Below are 22,808 nucleotides of genomic sequence, written 5' to 3'. Positions count from 1 at the left end.
TCACATTTCACTCAATGCAACAGTTTTCCTTCCACCTTTTCTTCAGTAAAGCATTGGGCTCATTGTTACAGCTGTTTACACAAAATCGCCCAGAATCAGACAGACTAAGCATGTATATTTAGACTGTGCTGCCACTTCCATTTTCAGCATTGAAAAGTACAGCTGGAAGAAAGCAGGGTTCCACGTCCCTCAATACACTGACTTGCAATGCTCAACACCACCTTAAATTGACTTCCATATTGTGTTTAGTGAACATCGGTCTGTTTCATGCCCTCACCCTACCGTTCCCACCATGAGTGAGCAAGCCATTCTGACCCAACTCTCTGGTACTCCATCCTGAAGTCCTTCTGGAGTTACCTTTTTAACTGCACTTTCTGTCGTCTTTTCCTTCCCCCACCCTCTTCAGCTCCCCCCCCCACCCCCAGCCCCTCAAAGCCAGCTGTATTAAGAGACATCCTCCTTTCCAGTGTCATGCACATGAGAAGCCTCAATGTTTGGGTTAGAACTAAGCACAACGCTTCATAGAATTAACAGCACAGAAGAAGGTCATTGTGCCCATGTTGACACTCTGCTAGAGCTAATTATTTAGTCCCATTCTCCTGCCTTTTCCACGTAGCTTTTCTTATATTTCACATGTTCAGATATTTAACTAATTCCCTTTTAAAAGCTAATACGAATTGTACCTTAACCATGGTTCAGGTAGGACATTCCACATCCTATCTCCCTCTTTGATCATTCCCCATAGTTGCTCTAAATTCTTGTAATCATTTGCAGTGCTTCCCTGACCAGGGCATGCCTATTACTATGACTCTATTACTGGCTTGTGATTCTCTGGATAAAGCTTCAAGCAGCACTTTTGTAACTAATTGGATAATCTCAGTACTTTTTAAAAAAGGCCCTACTGTAACACCTGATAAATCACTGAATCCAGAACATTAAAAAGCAATAAAATAATGCAAAATAGATTCCAAAAATAATGCCAAAATATATTATTGATTTCTGTTTTCTGAGCTCTGGAGATCCAGCAAGATACAGATTTTAAAAAAATTATATTTGTGAATAAAGCACATGACATAGCGCCTTTCATGTTGGGAAGATGTCCCTGAGCATTGGCCAATCAGTGTTTCAGACTCGAGCTGGGGGGGAAATGGGGAGGGTGAAGGGCATGGGGGAAGGAGGGTGAACGAAGGCAAGGTCGAAGAAGAGGGTTTTGAAATGGGTCAAAGGAGGCAAGGGAGGGGGCGAGGCAGAGAGACTGTGGGATGGAGTTCAAAGGTGATTCTGGGAATATTCTCAAGGCACAGAAAGTGCCTTAGATGTTCCCTTCACTCTGAAGTGAAGCCCACCAGTACTTGATATCAGGGCAGATAACATAATTGCACGTTTCTCTCAGCACAGTAGAGTTACTGAGTCCGTTTGTTGCCTGCAATAATTGCTTTACTTAACCTTACTTAACCCACAACTCCAGTGCATGGTATGGGAGAGACAATGCAGAGACTTGGAGGGGGCAGGGAGAGGAAAGATTTCCTCTTGTGAGAAAAAATGACCAGGCCTAGCAACGTGTGCTTGTAATGGGAGTGACTCAGTGGACATTGTCAAATCTGGTCCTTTTCCCAAAAAGATCATGAAAGGATAAGATGAGATTAATATTAATAGGCTGTTTCCACTTGTTAATGAGTCCAAAGCAAGGGCATAAATATAAAACAGACAAGGGCAGATTAGAAAGAGAGTTTACAAGGCCATCTTTTAGTTGAGGGTAGTGAGTAATAATAATAATAATAATAATAATCCTTGCATTTGATATAGCGCTTTTCAAGTCGGAAAGACGTCCCAAAGCGCTTCACAGAACACACTGTAAAGTGAATTGACTGTATATTTGTGGGCGAACGCGGCAGCCAATTGCGCACAGCAATGTCCCACAAACAGTCGTAGATTGAAAATGACCAATTTTATTATTGTTTTTTGTTTTGGAGGGGTTATTATTAGGCGTGTGGAGTAAGGAAACTTGCCCAAGGTTTCGCCCTCTGCCTGGAATTGAACTCAGGTCTCTCGCTTGCAAAGCGAGTGCTCTAACCACTGAGCTACAGGACTCCACGTGAGTACTTGGAACTCATCACCTGAAGTTTTGGTTGAAGCATAAAGAATTAAAGTATTTCAAAGGAAAATTAATACCTATATAGGGAGAGGGGAATAAAGGGGTATAGGAGGTGTGGTGCCAGCATGAACTAATTGGCCTCAAATGGCTGGTTCCGTGCAATATCATTCTTTAATATCAAAGAAATTTACAATGTGGAAGGCGGCTGGCTATTCAGCTCATTAAGTCTGCACTTGCTCTCAGAGCAACTTGCCCATTCAATGTTGCTGACTCTCCCCCTATTTCCATACCCCTTCAAGCCTTTATCTTTCATATACAGGGTGACCAAAAAGTCGTGATACCATTATCATGTCTAATATGTCTTAAAGAAATGATGAGTTTTTTTTATACTTTTTGGTGATCCTGCACTTGTCTAATTCCCTCTTGAAACCCACAATGGACTTTATAAAATCAGAAATCTATAGAATTCTGTTATTCTATGTAATGAGAAAGATTTCCTATGTCAACAACTGTTCACCCTCTACAATGCTCTTAAACCATTCTTCCTTTTGTACAGTAAGGCTGTTTAAGACCTTTATAAATATTTAATCCAGAACAAAGCAAAGTAGTCCTTTGTTAGAAATTATTGTGTAAATAAAATATTGTACATCCTGTTATTGTGTAGCTTTTGGAAGATCTGTTGAAATAGGTTCTAATAATTGTGATATGCAAAGCAGATGTAAATTTACATATTAAAATCAACATTTACATATACAAACTGGGGCAAAATATACTTAAATATTGGGACAAAATGATGGAAAGTCCATCCTGTTAAATGAATTATTCAGAGTATTATTCTCAGATATGTACAGTATATTATTGCAAATTCTAACATTGACTTCAAGACTGCTTATCATACGAATTGCATAGTGAAATATAGCCATCTTCACTACACAGCAATTGCTGTATTGTTCCCTGTAGGCGTCAGCCTGGCTCAGTTGGTAGCACTCTTACCTCTGAGTCAGGAGGATGTGAGTTCAATCCCCAGTCTAGGCTGACACTCCAACAAAATGTTGGTGTTGTCAGAGGTGCATCCTTAAACTGAGACATTAAACTGACATCTGCCTGTTCAGGTGAATGTTAAAGATCCCATGGCACTACTCGAAAAGACCTAAGCGTCCGGTTCGACCCCCAACTGTACTTTCTCACCCACATCCGGTCCCTGACCAGGACTGCCTTCTTCCACCTCTGCCACATTGCCCGCCTCCAACCATACCTTACCCCACTGCAGCCGAACCCTTGTGCATGCGTTTGTCACCTCCTGCCTGGATTACTCAAACACACTCCTCGCCGGTCTCCCCAACTTCACCATTCACAAGATCCAGCTCATTCAAAACTCTGCCGCCCGCATACTGACCCGGAACAAACTCCGTACCCACATCTCACCAGTTCTGGCCAGGCTCCACTGGCTCCCCATCACCAAACGGATCAACTTCAAGATCTTCATTCTTGTGTTCAAATCCATTCACTCCCTGGCACCTCCCTACCTCTCTGACTTCCTCACTCCCCAATCACCCCCCGGCACCTCCGCTTGATTGGCATCGGCCTCTTGCTCGTCCCTCGCACCCTCCGCCCCACCATCGGAGGTTGTGGTTTCAGCCACTACGCCCCAAACTCTGCAACACTCTCCCTCAATCCCTCCACCTTACCCCCTCTCTCCCCTCTTTCAAGTCCCACCTGAAAACTTTCCTGTTTGTACAGCCACCTCCCCCACCCCCCAGCTCAGAGTCAGGCTTCGCCACTGTTAACCGCTCTGAGACGCTACCCTGTGTGGAGGGCACGATATGAGTGCAGGTTGTTATTGTTGTTGTAGAACACAGACCAAGCAGAGAGATGTATAATGTTGTGTTGCTGATAAGTAATTTTTCTGTTCCTTTAACCACATTTTTTTGTAAAAAGACATTCATCTTTTAGTGTCACAATATAATAGGATAATAATACGATATGATGCTCATAACTCCCTCTATTACAAAACTCACTTGCAGCTTCTATCTTAAAAATGAAGAAGTAACAATCAATAATTCATCCAGCTCCACAAATATAGCAGTAACAGGAGAAAGCTGAAACAATATTAAAAGCATTCATAGATCCAAAGTGGTACAACAACAAGATTATATTTGTATAGGGTCTTTCACATCAGGAGGACGTCCCAAGGCGCTGGACAGTGTACAGCATTTCAGACCCGGGCAGGGGTCGGGGGGGAGAAGGGAGGGGAGGGAAAGGGGGGTGGCTGATGGCATGGTCGAAGAGGAGGGTCTTGAGGCGGCCAATTCAGGAAAGTTGTTACTAGAGACAAGTAAACGTCAAACTGCCACTACTCACATTAGCGCTCTCACCTCGCAAGTGAGAGGTCCCGTGTTCGATCCCTGGGCAGGGTGAAACCTTACACAAGTTTCCTCACTCCACACGCCTCTGTTTATCTAACGTTGTTAGTCAATTGGCGGATTGCTTTTCTGGGGGTAATAATCCCTTTAAAAAATGATTATAATTTATTTGTGGGACACTGATGTGCGCAATTGGCTGCCACGTTTCAATTCACTTTACAGTATATTATGTGAAGCACTTTGAGACGCCTCAATGATGTGATAAAGCGCTATATCAAAGTCAAGCATTATTACTATTTATTATTATTTGCTACATTTGACAATCAACTTCAGGAAGAAGCTACATTTTTTTTTCATGTGCTCAGCTGTCTCCGCAGACACAGCAGTGTAATACTCTTGGTCACTGAAGGTTCAACCATCAGTGGTGAAGAGGAAGACATGGGGTATGAGTCGTAAATCTAAGTCAGTGGAGGAGCAGCAGTAATATCCTGAAATCCACAGTAACATGTCTTGCATACAATGTTGTAAACATGCAATAATATAATATAAATAATCCATGCATTTAATATAGCATCTTATTATGTTGATAAGAACAGGTTTCAAAGGGCTTCATAGAATTTTGTAAAGTGTAGTGGCTGTGTGAAAGTTGGTCAACACAAAACTAATTTGGACATAGTAATGTCCCACAAACAGCCATGAAGTGGCTATCGTTTAACTTCAACTGACCAATTTTCTTTGCTCGAGAGGATTGTTGACCAAGACCCCAGGAGAAACTCCTTTCTCTTTTTAAGTGGTGCCATGAGATCTTAATATTCACCTGAACAGGCAGCCATAGCCTTGGTTTGATGTCCCAGGTGCCTTATGTCTGACAACACAGCAATCCTCCAGCACTGCTTTGACGTGTCAGCCTGGACTCTGGGAGTCAAAGTCTCGACACAGGTATTGAACTAGCAATCTTGTGATTTAGAGATGCTGCCAAATGAGTCAGACTGACACCTAAATCTATTGCATTAAATAAGCTGCAGTACAATGCAGTAATATTGCACTCAATTTGGGCCATTTAAATCAGCACATTATCACCTGCAATTCTAATCCCCGACACAGAGTAATCAGCAGGCTACTTTGTAAAGATTTTTAACATTGCAAAATGAGGGAAATTGCAGTAAATTATTGGAAAAATAGCAAAATATCACTTATTGAACACAAGAAACAAAGAAAATGCTAAAATAAAATATTAAAGCCTGTTGAAAACGAGGAGAGCTTGGGCTGGAGTGTAACCCTGGTTGCTGAAGTTAAGGACAGCACTGCATAACTGAGCTGTCTGCGTAGACACGCAACAGCTGTTTGCTGCTTGTTGTGGCCTCAGCAGAAAATGTAAATTTTTAATAATAATAATAATAATCTTTGCAGTTGATATAGCGCTTTTCAAGTTTTCTAGACAACTCAAAGCGTTTCACAGAATATACCGTAAAGTGAATTGACTGCATATTTGTGGGTGAAATGCGGCAGTCAAATTGCGCACAGCAGTGTCCCACAAACAGTTGTGCATTGAAGTGACCAATTTTATTATTGNTTTTTTTTCTTGAGGGATTATTATCAGGCGTGTGGAGTAAGAAAACTTGCCGAAGGTTTCATCCTGCCAGGAATCAAAGCCAGGTCTCTCGCTTGAGAGGCAAGTGCTCTGACCACTGAGCTACAGGACTCCACTGCAAGTTTGACACTGCCACAGTGGTGATAACAAATACAAAGTTGGCCTCTTGCATGCACACCCAGGTTCCAGAATGGTTGGGTTTCAGTTTAAAGTGGAGAGTCTCTGCTCTGGGCAGTTACCAAGCTGAGCTGGACTTGATCAGTTGCTGTTTTTTGATTGACACTGGCAGGGCCTGGGAGCACATAACTGCTGCTCTCACTCCGCTGCACTGGTGCCACAAATGGCAGCTTTAAGAAACAGAAAGCGTATACGTTTCTGCCACAGAAAGTATAAAAAACGTATTTTAAAAACAAGAGCAAGTTAAAGAACCCATAAAATGTAGGAAACACACATATCCAAAAGAACACCTGTGAGCATTGACCTAATGGGAAAACCTCAGGTCAATAAACTCACTCACTTTTAAATGTACTTTGATGGATTAACGATGATAAGGCCACATTTGAAATACTGTGTGCATTTATGGCTCCTTGTTATAGGAAAGATGTTAAGGCATTGGAGGTGATGCAGAGGGAAAATGCAGTTATAGGGAAAGGCTTGATAAACTGGGCCGTTTTTCTTTGACGCTCAGAAGACTGCGGGGAAATGATAGAGCCATAAAAAGTAATGAGAGGATGAGGATAAGAGGAACAGGGAAAGATTACTTGTGTTGTTCTAGAATGAGAGGGCATAGTTTTTCAATCAGAACTGGGAGGCCCAGAACACGATTAGGAGAAGCTTGTACCCACAGAGAGTGGTGGGAGTGTGGAATTCTCTGCCACAGTCAGTTGTCGTCAGAGTGCCAAACATGCGCACCTTCAAAAAAACGACTGGACACATTGTTAAGAGAGAATAAATTTGAGTGAAATGGGGAAAAAGACAGGATATGATTCGAAAATAACTTTCAAAAGGAATTAGATAGGTACTACTTGAATTTTTTTTGCAGGCCTACAATAAAAGAGCGGGAGAGTGGGATTGATTCGGTAGCTCTTCCAAAGAGCAGGCACCAAGGGGATGAATGGCCTCCTTCTGTGCTGTAATATTCTACGATTCTACGGAATGAGGGATAAGATTTTCAGTATAAATATAGACATAATAATAATAATCCTTGCATTTGATATAGAGCTTTATCATAATGTCAAGACATCTAAAAATGGATATACTGTAAAGTGGTAGACTATATACTTTATGAGTGACATGCGGCAGTAAGTTTGCGCACAGCAATGTCCCACAGACAACCATGGAGTGAATGACCAATTTGGTTTTCATTGGAGCCATGAAAGTGTGTCCTCATGATCCTTCTGGCTTTTTGGGCGTTAAGCAGAAGGTGTCAGAAAAGTTACCAAAGGGATAACTGGCTTGTGGTAGCCAAGGGTTTATAGCAATGTTGCTTTTTGATCCTTCAATGTCGGCTCTTCCTATTATTGTGAAGCAGAATTCACAAAGCGTTCGATTATTCGCTCACTAATAGGATCGTGAGCTGGGTTTAGACTGTTATGATACAGGTTAGCTTTGCTCAACCAATGATGTGTTATTGCAGTAGTAATCCTCCTCAGTACTTGGATTACCATTGCAACAAAACTGACATCAAAGTGTAAACACCAGCCAGACCCCGTGGGCTGAGTGGCTTGTTTCTGAGCTGTTCGTTCTATGAATCTCTGACTAACAATCACTACAAGACTTTAAACTCGGGTTTCTGTTGCTCTCTCGACACAAATACAGGGATGGATTAACCAATAAAAAAGTTAAACCTGGGCTCAATAAATGGACCATTACTAGTCTTGGTATCCTGAACTCATCTACGTTGGACTGCTCCTTTATATAAAACAATTGCACTCAAACACTGAGCTCCACCTTAGGTGCACAAACCTCATTGTGATAAGGTCTGTGGGGTGGGGGGCGGGGTATAGGGCACAATAATAATAATCATCCTTTCACACTATATCAATGATTTGGTATAGCTCAAAGCGCCTTATAGGATATACTGTAAAGTGTAGTGACTGTATATTTATGGTTGAACCTGGTAGCCAATTTATGAACAGCATTGAGCTCCAACATTCAGCTATGAAGTAAATGACCAATTTTATTTGGTCAGGATTGTTGGCCAAAACACCAAGAGAAACCCCCATCTCTATTACAATAGTGCTAAGAATTGCAAATTTAGACTAAATTGATTTTTTTTCACAAGTCCATGTAATCTTATAATCTAAATCAAAATTACCCTAATAATAATCCTTGCATTTGATATAGTGCCTTTCATATCTGGAGGATATCTCAAATAATCCACTAAAGTGAAGGCAAACATAAGATAAGACCAGGTGGAGATTCAGGCCTTTCACCTGCTAACGTGTGTTACCATAGGAAACATTTAGAAAAAAAAGCTTGTCTTGTAATTGTCAGGAATAGTGTATGAAGTCGGCAATGATGATTCTTCCACCCAAATCAAGGCAACAGCTCCAACATTCACTGAAGGGCAGCATACTATGTAACCAGGCAACCATAGATGTTACAGACTTAGTGCACAACAGCTGAAAAAACATAATGGATCTATTGGGTAAAAGTAAAGCTATTCATATATGAAAGAAACAGAAGGGAGTTGGTCAGAAACAAGTTTGAATGGGATAAAGCACATAATCCTGGAGCAGATGTTTTTGAAGGTGAGACTATCCTAGGAATTCTGACCTATTCTTTTTAAGTTTTTTTGCAGTGACATATACTAATCCCTCTGAAAATCAGGTATGGTAAACCCAATTGTGGCACAATTACCATTTCTTTGAGAGATATCAGTTAATACAGGCCTGAGCAGAGAACTAACCTTGCACTATGCTTTCACTAATACTGGTCTACTTGACTCAACACTATGCTTTCACTAATACTTTAACACATGTTCCTTTTGTGAGGCTTGCAAAGATATAACGATGATTTATCCCCAATTATTGCAATAATGTGGTTTTGTGAATGTTGTTGAGATTACGTAGCAATTCACCTTTCTTCGGGTTTATTGAATTCTGTTTCTGTTTACACTGTCAGGTCTTCTGCCAGTGAATAATACAACTCACGCCTTTCCAATAGTAACTTGCCTAATCGTGCTTTCAGGTAGGATAATGTTTCAAAGCCGTTACAGAGGTTGGTTGGAACAATTTCAAGATGAGGACAAGGATTGGGTTAATAGGTGTGAGGACTCCAGTACAGAAGAAATTAAATCACTTATTTAGATCGGTTCCATTACCCAGGCCTTGAAGAAAAGTAAAGTGAAGGCAAACATAAGAAAATTATGCTAGTTGTGAAATAATTTTGCTTCAATGGGAATAACTGATCTATTTGTTTGACCTATTGCCTGGATTAATATCTTAAGTTTCCATGTACTCCCATAAATTTGGATGTTTAAGGATGAATTCGTCTAAGCCATTTCAAATTTAGCACATTTATTTATACAGTATTTGCTAATCTACTGTTCATTTTCACAATGTTATTATAATATTCCCCAAGGCTGTATTAATAATCAGTCATTTACTGTTGATGTTCTGTGAATGAGTCCTTAGTTGTTTCAAGATGTTGTTCAACTGTAGAGAAAAGGCTGTTTATAAGCCAAGATTATAACCGGATAACACGCCAATTTTATGATGCTAATTGAGATAAAGAAAGTAAACTCCGAACAATACATTGATATATTCAGGTACAAATGGGTTCTGGATTGCAAGTGGCAACATTACGACATACACCAGACATACACTGTACACCATATCTTTACATATTGGGTAATCGACAGCTGAAATGAGTTGCCAGAAAGGGTGGTTGAGGCCAGAATACTCCACTCATATAGTAACTAATTTCATGCCACAATGGCAAAATGGTAACAAGAATTGTATATTTATATAGCACCTTTCACATTGGGAGAACATCTCAAAAGTGCTTCAGATTGTTGATAAGGTTGGTATTCTGAAAGAATAAGATCAAATAGCCTAATTTTGCCAAATTCTTAAATTCAGTCTTCATTTTGAAGCAGATTTTCTGTAATTTCGTTTAAGAATGCAGCAAACCAACTTAAACAATGTGCGAAATTCTGGATACTCTAAAATGCTATACAGAGTAAATCTAAAATTTGGTATACAAATGTAATTTTGTTGTTGTTGTTAGCCTGGCTCAGTTGGGAACACTCTCGCCTCAGAGCCAGAAGGTGTGGGTTCAAGGCGCACACCGGGATTTGCAACTTTTATAGTCTCAGCTGACACTCCAACACAGTGTTGAAGGTGTGTTGCATTGTCAGCAGTGAGGTTCTTCCAGATGAGATGTTAAACTCATCTGCCGGTTCAGGTGAGCGTTAAAGATGCCATGACACCATTCAAAAAGAGGAGTTTCTCCCAGTTCATGCAACAATCCCCCAAATAAAATTAGTCGCTCACTTCATAACTGCTTGTGGAACATCGCTGTGCACATATTGGCTGCTCCATTCACCCACTAAATAGTCACTGCACTTTACAGTGCATCCTGTGAAGCACTTTGAAACATCTCGATGACATGAAAGCTGCTATTTTGAATGTAAGGATTATTTTTATTATTATTATTACAGAAACATTAATCTCGTCAGATCCTAGCCCATCTCCACCAGTATTGGAATTCTGTAAAACCAGTGGGGACTATTATGCGCCATTTGTAAACTGTGTGTAACCTCGTGTGAAGAGAGAAAATTACAGGTATTCCACATATCTAATTAACAATCAATGAGAAGGATTGATTGTTAATTGCACAACTAATAATCAATAATTTTCCTTGTACACATGCATTTACACAGGGAGTATATTGGACTTCTATGTAAGTATAATCGGAGACAGACAGGCATGTGGAGGTCATGTCAGAGCACAGTATGCTAGGTCTTAAAGTAAATGTGATTCATTTGCCCTGAAAGAAGGGAGGAATATCTGAGGCAGAGTCTTCTGAGAGCATTTCATCAACTCACAACCGTAAACTGCAAAACAATCCTGACTTAAGCCAAGAATAACGTTGCTGGGCTGTGTATTTATTTGGAGAATATTTGCAGTTCAAATAATTATCCTAATAAGAAATTACCACAAAAATTTAGATTTTGATGCCATTAAAAACAAATCTAAATTTGGACCCGTTGTTGGATTATTCTCTTATTTGAGAATTGTTATACAGATATCAAGAGGAAACTGGGGCAGAAGGTTGTGGGTCTAAATCCCACACTGGAACTTTAGGTTGATAGTCTAGGTTTACAGAGTAGTTCAGTGCTTGAGGAGCACTGTTTTCGTAGAGATGCCATCCTTCAGAAGAGGCATCAAACTATGGCCCTGCCTCCCTCTTCAGATTGTTTAGAAGGGTATTTCATTTGGCGCTCTGGCTAACATTCTCCCAGATAAAATGATTATTCACTTGCCGGCCATTTGTGAGACATTGCTGAGCTTAAATTGGCTGTCTTGTTTATCTGCAAATACACAGTCTCTGCACTTCATGGATATTGCCTGTGAAATGCTTTGAGATGTTATAGACGCTACATTGAATGCAAGGAGTAACTAAAACTCCATGGCTGTACAGCATAATCTCAGGCGGCCTGTATAAAACCAGTTGACGTTTGCAATAGTTTATGAATCTCAACACTCACTTGAAAAAAATGACAATTTTAAGACACGTTTCTTAAGTATGTTGCAAGCATCTCAGCCCTCTGGGTGCAGAATGTTCACGAATGAGTGACCGGCACACGACTTACATACAGAGGTGGAAGTAGCTGTTTTAGTTTGCAGAGGCACACGCCTAGCCCTGCGGCTCCAATGCTGCAGTACACTGTGGGTCGTTCTGGTTCATGTGTTACATTCCCTAACAAAGGGACGCAATGCAATCTCTCCTGTGGAGGAGTTGGCACCAGCATAGCCTCTCGTGGAACCAATGACCTCTTTTTGTGCTGAAACATTAATTATAGTAATCCTTGCATTTGATATAGCACATTTCACATCGGTAGGATATCCTGAAGTGCTTCATGTAAAGCACTTTGAGATATCCTACTGTTGTAGGCGAATGTTTTGTAAGCGAATATAGCAGCCAATTTGCACACAGGAATGTCCCACATTTATGGTGTTAAAAGATCCCATGGCATTATTCAAAAGTAAAGAGTAGGTTTTCCAGTGCCCTAATCAACAATCCTCTTGCTAAAATTAATCGTTCACTTCATGTTTATTTGTGGGAGATTCTTACAAGCATAATGCCATCCATGTTCACCTACAACATACACAATAATTTTAAAATTAAAATTAAATTTAAAGTGTCAATACATCTTGCAGAAAACTCTGTGAAGCACATTTAGAAGTTTCAACATGATAAGGTGTTTATTTAAATTCAAGAATTATTATTATAAACTTTTTAGAAAAATCTTTCTCTTCCAGGAACCTACTTGTAATAGTCTGCCGCAGCTCAGCGAGGTAAGACTGGTGAAATTACTGGTTTGTTGGCAACTGAATTATAGGTAGTTTACCTGATGGCTACTTGAGCAATTGTACTTCCTGGTCTAGCAATTGATCACACAGACTGCAGCAATCTCTGCAGATAGGCTCTCAACAGCAGCAGCGGTTTGGGATCTACAATTTATTACAGTTCAGACTCATACAGGAAGTATGGTCATTGGAGCGAGGTCATGGAGATGTAGCTGAATTATAGGTAAAACTGTGTAGATGATAATAGGTGGTTATAGGTGAAACTGTACCTCAGTTGGAGTCTGCGCCTTCGAAACAAGAGGAGGAACAAAGAAAATGGGGGAGAAGGAAACCAATCTCATTGCATTCTCGAGGAGATAGAACTCGCCATGAGTTTATGTGACGATAGAGGGTAAGAAGGGGAAGAACGTGGTTTACATGTGGCCCACACTTTATGTTGTGCTTGATGCCTCTTGACATTAGTGATATGACAAATAATTGCGCACAGCAGTGTCCAACAAACAGTCGTGGATTGAGTGACCAAACTTTTTTAAAGGGATTATTACCCTCAGAAAAGCGACCCACCAATAGACTACCACTGAGTTCCCACATACTGCTGGGTGAACAGAAGCATGCAGAATAAGGAAACTTGCCCAACGTTTCGCCTTGCCCTGTTGTAGTATATTGTGTGGTGTTAAGGAAACGAGTGATATATTACAAACACATTTTACCTATTAGTGCAAGCATGAAGGCTTGAAGACTGGTCTGACAGCTGCCCGGAAGGTTTCCTGGAGACCAGGGCAGAGTCCTGGGGGAGACTAAACTCTAGAAAGGCTATGTCTGAAGAAAAATGCATGAATAAATCAGTCAAAAGCATGTCTCTCCCTCAACTGCTTAAAGGGACATTTCTGTCTGTAAAAAGAGTTTGATTTCTACATAATTCCATATTTCTACAACAAATCTTCCTACACTTGTTTATCTCATGTGTGTCACAAGCATTGTTACTTTCGATGAAGTCATTATGTAAAGTGTGTTGTCTTTAAGTTGAGAGCAGTTGTCGCACACTGGTCAGTCCCAACAGCCTGGAAATTGTGCCTTCCCTTAAAGCGCTCCTACAAAAGTACAACCTACAATAGGTGCAAAACAGCTATTGAACAATATACCACCCTACTGTAAATCGGTGGCAAACAGCGTTTGCGCCATACAATAATACAGTACCCATTGTGGTGTCTGCATCAGATAATTCCTGATTTCATTGGAAATATCTCAAAGCAACAACAACAACTCACATTTATATAGTGCTCTTCATGAGGGTAATGTCTTCATGAGTGGTAGCTTCTCGGACCGTATCCCACGGTGTGTGGAATAGTCCATAAGAATCAAAATTGATTCTTATTCCTCTTCAGCCAGTTTTGCCCACACTCCAATATTGAAGTGATTGACAAAGATGAGACAAGTTTAAAACAGTGATTGTTTCTACGGCAAAGGGCTTGCCTGGTCTGGAAACACTGTGGCGTGTAAAATGATACGACAATGACCCAAAATCTCTTCTCCAGGAGGCCACACATTCCTATATGGCCTCCCATGAGTTAAAGTAAGGACTGGATAGAGTGAGAAATTAATTTGTGAAGTGCTGCAAAAGTGAAATAAAAACCTTAATGATGAGAAAAGCAATCTGGAAGGAAATCGAAGGAGAGATCGAAACTGGAGAATACTTATGGAATTTAGACCAAAAGACATCTGGAAAGGAGGTAGTACACATATGAAAAATACATGCCTCTTTAAACGCCTGAAGGTTATGTTGTACTGACAAATATGGACCAACAACAACAAGAACTTGCATATATATAGCACCCTTCACACGGGCCAATTCAATTGGAGGAATTTCAACCTCCTTTTATTGACTGAAAAATATAGAAGTGCCTTTTTATAAAACATCACATTCATAAACTTCTGCCGAACTTTTGTGTCTTGTTCCTGCTCTTGATATGATCTAACTTGTACAATGTAACTTTGAATACTTTGCCTAAATTTGTTTAATGTATACAATGGAATGTCACTTATAATGCCCCTCCCTCCCCCTCACCCCCCTTTCTAAGAACGTTTGAATATGATGAATAATTGAGGTTTGAATTTAACCAGCTTTCTCGATTTCATATTTTTCTTTTTCGTTTTTGTATGAAAGATAAAGCACCTTTTCACGTCGGGAGGAAGTCCCAAGGCGCTGCACATTTCAGAGCGTTTAGAATTTGGCAGATTTGTAAATACAGCCTTAATTTTGAAGTTGTCTTTCTGTAAATTTCTTTTAAGTACCACCAAAAAAAACTTCAAAGTTCAGAATGAATTCAACAAGTTTGAAATTCTGGATTTGAAGTGCAAAGAAAATAGAGTAAATCTAGATGCAGATTGCTTTTTCTCCCAAAGTGAATAGATTGCTGTTTTTAATGGTCACCCTAGGTAAACCCCCAAATCCCAGGATGCTATGATTGTTCAATCTTTTGCCTCTGCTAAGTGTTTATAAATTTAGTTTAAGTTTAATTTTAAGATCAGTTTAACTCTCATGCTATATGATAATATCCATACCTCATTGGCTACTAACTCTATGCTGGCCTTGGATTAGCCATGGACTAGCTACAGACATAATATTTTTAAAAGGACAATGGTGGAAGAAGAGGAACTTCTTCACGTAGCGGGTGGTGAGAATGTGGAATGCACTGCTGGAAGCTGTAGTTGAACCTGAAAGCACCGACATATTTAAAAGGAAACTTGATGCACACATGAGGGAGAAGGAAATAGATGGCTTATAAGAAAGGGGAATAGGAGGGGTGGCGACTCATGTGGAATAAACACCAGCATGGAATATTTGAGCCGAATGGCGTGATTCCTTGCTGTAACTGTTTAGTTCACATTCCTCAAAGATCCTTCTGCAAAGACCCTTTGTGATGGAAGTACATGTCTTCACAAGATCTGATGAAAAACCAATTGTTGCTCAAAGCTCTTTCCTCTAACAATGGGAATCAACCTGGTTGCTCTCCTCTGCACCATCTCAAGTGCCTAGGCACCCCGTTTATATTGTGACGACCAGAACTGTATGCAGTACTCTTATCTGTGGCTTTACCAGAGCACTGTACAGCTTCAGTATGATTTCTGGAAATCTGAACTCAACTGACTTGAGAATTTAGTCCAAAATGGACTTGGGCAATATTGACACAAGACAGATTCACTGGATAGAACCTATTCTAGATTTTATTTCCGAATGGACTGTTAACTTCACAAACTCTTTACTGTGCTGCATCAGCCAGCGGTGGATGAACCGGAAATGGTGTCATCTTGCATGGTTTTGAACACTAGGAATTTCAATCTCCGTTTCCCATTTCTCCTTTCTGTGTACACTTCAGTTCATCATTGAAGGGACTTTATTGATTTGCATACCAACTGCATAGAGGCATTCAGGGGATGGAGACAAGGTTGTCCCCAATGATTTTGGAGTGTGCTGCATCTCTTGGAATTATCTTATTTCCTTCCTTTTTCTCCTGTCCTGATTTCATTTCGGGATGTAGGAGCCCTCGAGTAAGTGCATCATTGAAGTCGTATTCTTCATGTATGAACTCAGACGTGAAAGGCGCTATACAAATGTAAGTTTGTTGTTGTTGTTATTCACTCTTGGGGTTAGCATGCACCAGCCAGTAGGAATCGGTGGATGGTGATCATCAGTAGGAATCAGTGGATGATGATCAGGAATAGGACATCCTAACCTGATTTCTCTCCATACTCTAAGATTAACGAGGATTTGTTTTATTTTCCTAACTGATTTAAAAGTGTGATTTTGACTAAACAATAAAATCTGTTTTGAATACCAGTGATTAAAACCATGCAAGATGACACATAGCTAAAGACTTTAACTTGGGAAGAAGGATTCTATTCTGGGTGTTTATGATAGTTCACTAAATTGTCCAAGATCCACAGTTTGGAACTCTCCTTCCTCAGATCTGTGCTCCACTTGAATACGATTGTTGTATTTATGAAGCTGTCATTGGTGCTCTAATTCTGATCAAAACTTCAGATGAAAATCTCTTCCATTCATTGACAACTACTATATTTCTCATATCGTCCCAACCACTCAATTTTTGTTGCTTTTGAAAATGGACCCTCTATTTTGCATCAGCAAATAAATCTAAATAATATAAAATCAATTACACAACAAGAACTTGCATATATATAATACCCTTCACATGAGGTAACATCTTAAGAGTGCTTACTGTATAATTACTGAATACAAGAACAATATCGATGTGTGCTAACCACATACAATATAAACTAACTTTGAATACATGCACCCAGAGGAAACATAAGGCCCTTAAAAAAGTTCACAGAATGGCTGATTATAACAATAATAATCCTTACATTTGATATAACAACATATCATATCATCAAAAAGTCTCAAAAGCACTTCACAAGAATTATTGTACAGTATTGTAACTGTATTTGTGGACAATCATGCAGATTATTTGTTATACAGCAATGTCCCACAAACAACCATGAAGTGAACGATCAATTATATTTGGGGGTATGTTGGCCAGGACATATTATCAAATATATATTAAGGACACATGTAATTCCCTCTGTATGCATGCTTTTGCGCGTACTTTTTCACAACTAACAAATGACACTCACGAAGGAATTTATCAAATCAGAAGCGATGTTCGTAAGAGAGACTATTGACTTGAACACAGTATGAGTGAAGTTGATCCAGGTGAAGAGCAGAGTTGAAGGCAGCCTCTGTGGGTGTAAAGACTCCACTTAACAAAGGGAGAATAGCTGCCATCTGGCAGGGCAGCTTCGGCACACTCATTCAAAAAGAAGCCTGGACTAAAAATGTCATAATTTTGCCTCCATATTTGCATTTTAAACAAATTTTCTGTGCCCCCAATTGGATTGTTTTCCAGAAAACCATTGGACCTAGAAACTGAATTCTTACATTCTTAAAAGACAAGGGATATCATGCTCACCAGCCTGCAAATGTCACACAGCTGAAGCTTTAGGACATTTGGTCGACTTTCAGTTTTGCAGGCAATACGCCTCCCCGCCACCCTCTTTCCTCCCCCTTTCTTCACCTAACACTCCTCGCCTCAATCATGGCAGCAGCTATTATTAGGCATTCCCAGACAGGCCAGAAGCTCCTCCCATGTGTAACTGTTCTCACTGGATTAAGATAAATAAATCCGACAAAGTAGCTGCAGTTAAATTAAAATCATCTGTGCAAACAAATCAGAATGCAGATCAAAATGAAGCCATTCTTGTGTTCCCCTGATACAGGCATTTCCCGGCTGTATCCTTAACTATTAGTGCCAAGTCCAAATTAATACTGTTTCTGCTCCCTTCAGCGTCTTTCCTAGTTGGTGCTCGCTGCTATCAAATCCTTTGGTTCACGAGCTAGGGCTGTCATTTCGGACAGCAGGAGTAAATATTACTCCTCAAACGGTTAGCCAACTAGCACATGAAAGCTCTTGCAGACTGACAGTCTGTCAGTGAGTGGGGGTTTTGGTGCAGAGATGGGTAACCAAAGGGGAAAGAAATCAATGGTCTCACAATTTGCAGTCAAAAAGTCTGTAAACAGAAACTCAGACAACTTCTAGTGGACGAATACACTGCAAAAAAAAATCTTTCTTTGTCTGTTAATTTCCCCTGCCCCTGCTGGGGAACAAATATCTCTTAAAGTGCAGTGCACAGCTACAGTGCCCACTGCAGAAAAGTTTAACCCTTTGAGTGCCAATGTGATTAAGGAACTCAAACCTAAAATTGCATAATATTGGAGCAAGAGCACAAAATAAAACTAGAGTAACAACATTCGCATATCTTTGCTCGAATCACAAATGTCATGCATTCCAGTGGTTTGATCAAATAATGTGAATTAAGCAACACTCTTCGGTAAACCTCTTAATTATACTTCACAGAAACATGCACGGATTTGAATTGTAACACAATAAAATAAGTCGGAATAGCAGATAAATGAAAGAGAATGTTTTTTTTCAATTGTCGAGAATAATTTTCCATACCCAAAGGGTTAAGTAAATGAAATGGGTCTCTCTGACTCCTCTCTATATGCCTGATAATGCTGGGAGTGGGAGGTGTGTGTGTGGTTTTTTTTGCACAGAATTCATATGATAGTCAAACAAAAGTGATCTTACATTGTTCATTTGTCTTCTGAGGGTTAAGCAATATCCTGGCAGTGTGGTATAGGTCCTTGATTCTATTACACCGAACCATTGAAAATCAGTGTTTTGAGTGTGAAAGCTGGTGATGTGTACCCAAAGGGTTAAGTCTGAGGCTGACCCTACAGTTTGATTCTGTGACTTCTATCAGGAGCTTTCCAGTGCTCTGAGTTTAATCATATACAGGCGTCCAGCTCAGGTCAGACACTCTGTGTGTGTCCTGCTGGTCAAATGGGGACATTTGAGGTGTTTTGTGTTTGGGGGAAGAGAGAAGAGAAACTTTCTTTTGAAACCTGGTGGGTTTTTGCTTCACGACTCGTCTCTGGGTAACATTGAAAAAATTACGATGAAAAAATAATAATCATCATTTTTATTTTTTAAAAAAGCACATTTGGGGGCGAGTAGCATCAACAGCAATAACCGAACCAACACAAGATTCAGAATAAGTAGTGACAGGGATCCATTCAACACACCAGGCAACAGTGTGTTTCAGTCAATTAATGAACTAACATAGATTCTTGGAGGCTATCAAACAATCAATTAAAGTGGCTTCAGACCCCTGTCGACTTCTTTCAAAGGAAGCTCATGGAGGCACAAAACACATGGTCCAGAGTTAAAATAAGAACAAAAAAAGTTGTGCAACCGAGTAGAGGAAAAAGAGAATTGACTTACGGTTATGGCTTGGAGTCTTTGCTTTTGAAGTTCAGCCTCTGCCATCCTAAAAGAGGGATACAGAACAAGGCAATCACCAAAAAACACAGTGTTCAGGTAAAGTTAGAAAAGGAGGGAGATATCTCTATCTCTGTGTGTGCTGAGTGTCACTGCCAGTGAGATGTACTGTAAAGCTTATGCCAGGTTCATCTCAGTCACTAGATCAGTGGCTGCCTCAGCTGTAATGTGACTGCATTTTCTCTGTGCTGCTGTCACGGGCCATGTATGTGCAGTGAAAAGGAGCTGAGCTGAGCAGAGGGATAGCTGGCATGTCTATCATTCTTTCACTTTGACATGCCTCTCGCGCTTCGCTCCTCCTAGAGTAGGGTTACTGCAGGGGCCTCAGCATTGGGTGGTTTGTGTGGTAGCAACCTGCATGTGGGTAGGAAAGAGAGAGAGAGATAGACAGACAGGGAGAAAGACTGCAGCCATAGGCTTTGTGTCTGTGTGTTTGGTGCATGAACAGGAAGAAACGGTGGGAACTGACTTGGATGGAATGTATATATTAGGAAGCACACCAAAAATATTCAGGCTGTCCTTTTTCTGGCTGCACTATTTTTTTCTCTCTAAATCTGCTATTAATTCACAGAACAGATTATTCCAATGCAGCCAGAATCAGGAGCTGCTTTCCAAAGACTAAAAAAAGGACAGCAAATTCCTACTGTTGACATCAATATAAATCTGGATTGAAAAAATCTCATAGGCACCACAGCCTTTTTCAACTTCTGCCATAAACTAAACATCCAAGGGGAATTTCTTGAACACTAATGCAAAGTAAGCTCAGAGGTACTTAATGGTTTTTGATAGCATTCGCTGATTACTTTGTGGGCATTTCTTAAATAAACAATAATGATAATTATAATAATAATAATAATAATCCTTGCATTTGATATAGCGCTTTTCACGTCGGGAGGATGTCCCAAAGCGCTTTACAGAACACACTGTAAAGTGAATTGACTGTATATTTGTGGGCGAACGCGGCAGCCAATTGCGCACAGCAATGTCCCACAAACAGTCGTAGATTGAAAATGACCAATTTATTATTGTTTTTGGTTTTGGAGGGATTATTATTATTAGGCGTATGGAGTAAGGAAACTTGCCCAGACAACAACTTGTATTTAATAATAATAATCCTAGCATTTGATATAGTGCTTTTCACGTCTTCTAGACGTCTCAAAGTGCTTCACAGAATATGCTGTAAAGTGAATTGACCGTATATTTGTGGGCAAAACGCGGCAGCCAATTGCGCACAGCAATGTCCCACAAACAACCGTGGATTGAAAATGACCAATGGGAGTAAGGAAACTTTCCCAAGGTTTCACCCTACATTTACATAGCAATCTTCACGCGGGCAGGGTATTGGAGCCCTTAACAGAGGTAGAGCCTGACGCCGAGCTGGGGGAGGGAGAAGGTGACTGTAAGCACTGTCGCAGAGGAAGGTCTTTAGTCGTGATCTAAAAGAGGGGAAGGCGTGGGCAAGATGGAGGGATTGAGGGAAAGAGTTTCAAAGCCGATAATCCTTGCATTTGATATAGAGCCTCATCACGTTATCGAGACATCTCAAAGCGCTTCAGAGGCGATGCTGTAAAGTGTATCCTGTGTATTTTGGGAAGGGATGAAAACACAATGGAGTGTAAATTGCAGTCCATGTCATATTGATTTCATATCAAATGGACCCGAAGAGCTGTTTCCCCCTCCCTCAAAGTCATTCTTCATGATGAATTCCAAGAAGCCTGTGAGGTTGAACTTGCGGCACGCAACTGTATAGAGCGGGTACACCGGCTATTTTAATGAACAGACTCGACTTACCCAGCTTCACCACAGAGTATGTTATTGCTGGCTTCAAGCCCATTGCACATACAACAACAACAACAAGATTGCATTTATAGAGCGTCTTTCACATCGGGAGGATGTCCCAAGGCGCTGAACAGTTGTGTTGGGACCCGAGCAGGGGCGAAATGGTCAGGGTGAGGGGAGGGAAGGGAGGGAGCGAGGAGGGGGTAGAGAATCGAGAGGGGAGGTGAAGGCACGGTTGAAGAGAAAAATATAAATATCATATAATAAATATCACATAATAATAACAGTCCTGGATTTGATATTGCGCCTTATCATGTTGTCGAGATGTCTCAAAGAGCTTCACAGGATTTTACTGTAAAGTGAGGTGACTGTGTATTTGTAGGCAAACATGAAACTCAATTTGCACATAGCATTGTCCCACAAACATCCTTCAAGTCAATGAGCACTTTTATCTGGAGGTCTGGTGGCCAGGAGGCCAGAAGAAACTCCTTTCTCTTTTCGAGAAGTGCCCAAGGATTTAACATTTTCAGACTATGACTGTAGGAAATTCCAGAATTCAGGTGAGGTAATAAGAAGAACCAGTCCTCCTTCAAGGCCTGTCTCAAGATCATCCTCTTCAACCATGCCTTCGGTCACTCTCCTACCCCTACCCTCGCCACCCTCCTCCCCTCCTGATCCCAACCACCAACTCGGGTGCAGATCCCTGACTATCCTCCCCGATGTGAAAGTTGCTATACAAATGTAATCTTGTTGTTGTTGTATCCATTGCTTTGGGACATCCTCCTGATGTGAAAGGTGGTACACAAATATAATTTGTTGTTGTTGTTGTGGTATACATGTTTGCACTTTTATAGGACCCATATTGGTTAAATGTATTGAACGTATCAAGGACTGATAATCTTTTGTCGAACCTGAGAATTGGACCTGCTAAATATTTTAAAATTACATCTTTCAAAGTTTCTATTATTGCTGCTGAGTCTAATAATGATCAGAAGGGTGACTGCTCCCACTGTAGCCCATGTCCCAACCATCATGGCGGTGGTGTGGCCTTCATCTCCAGGACCTCACTTGCTTTATCCCTTACTCCTCTGGCTTATTCCCCTCATTCAAGCACCTTACCCTCTACCATCCCGCCAATCTTTCCTTCAAAATTCTCCTCATTTATTGCCCCTGCAAAAACATCCCCCACCTTCATCTCTGACATCTCCACCCTCCTAGCTTCCCTCTGCCTCTGTTCTGACCGCCTCCTCATCCTCGGCGACTTCAACCTTCACTTCACCCCCTCCTGCTTTATTTCCTTGGTCTTCACCTTTCTCATCTCCTCTCACAACTTTTCTCTCCACATCCACTCTGCCACTCACGTTCATGGCCACCCACTTGACCTGTTGATTACTTGGGGCTCAATGGCTTGGATATCACAATCACAGCAAAGCCATCTCCGATCACCATTTCATCTCCTTTAACTCCTCAATCTCTCTCCCCATCGCCACCAAACCCACCTCCATCTCCTACCGCCCAGGG

The 22,808-nt window shown here is 40.7% G+C and overlaps 1 protein-coding gene across 2 annotated transcripts in view; it reads right to left on the bottom strand.

The window, feature by feature from the left end:
- Positions 1-22,808, bottom strand: part of palm2akap2 (palm2 and akap2 fusion) — a 157,691-nt gene that overhangs the window by 92,128 nt on the left and 42,755 nt on the right. For both annotated transcript variants that reach the window (XM_007892034.1, XM_007892033.2), the window contains exon 2: positions 19,452-19,497. In XM_007892034.1, the coding sequence (XP_007890225.1) occupies positions 19,452-19,497 (46 nt within the window). The remainder of the gene's footprint in view (positions 1-19,451; positions 19,498-22,808) is intronic.

The sequence above is a fragment of the Callorhinchus milii genome, unplaced genomic scaffold (assembly GCF_018977255.1).
Source record: "Callorhinchus milii isolate IMCB2004 unplaced genomic scaffold, IMCB_Cmil_1.0 Scaffold1, whole genome shotgun sequence".
Lineage (NCBI taxonomy): Eukaryota > Metazoa > Chordata > Chondrichthyes > Chimaeriformes > Callorhinchidae > Callorhinchus > Callorhinchus milii.
This window is presented reverse-complemented; position numbering and strand designations above follow the sequence as displayed.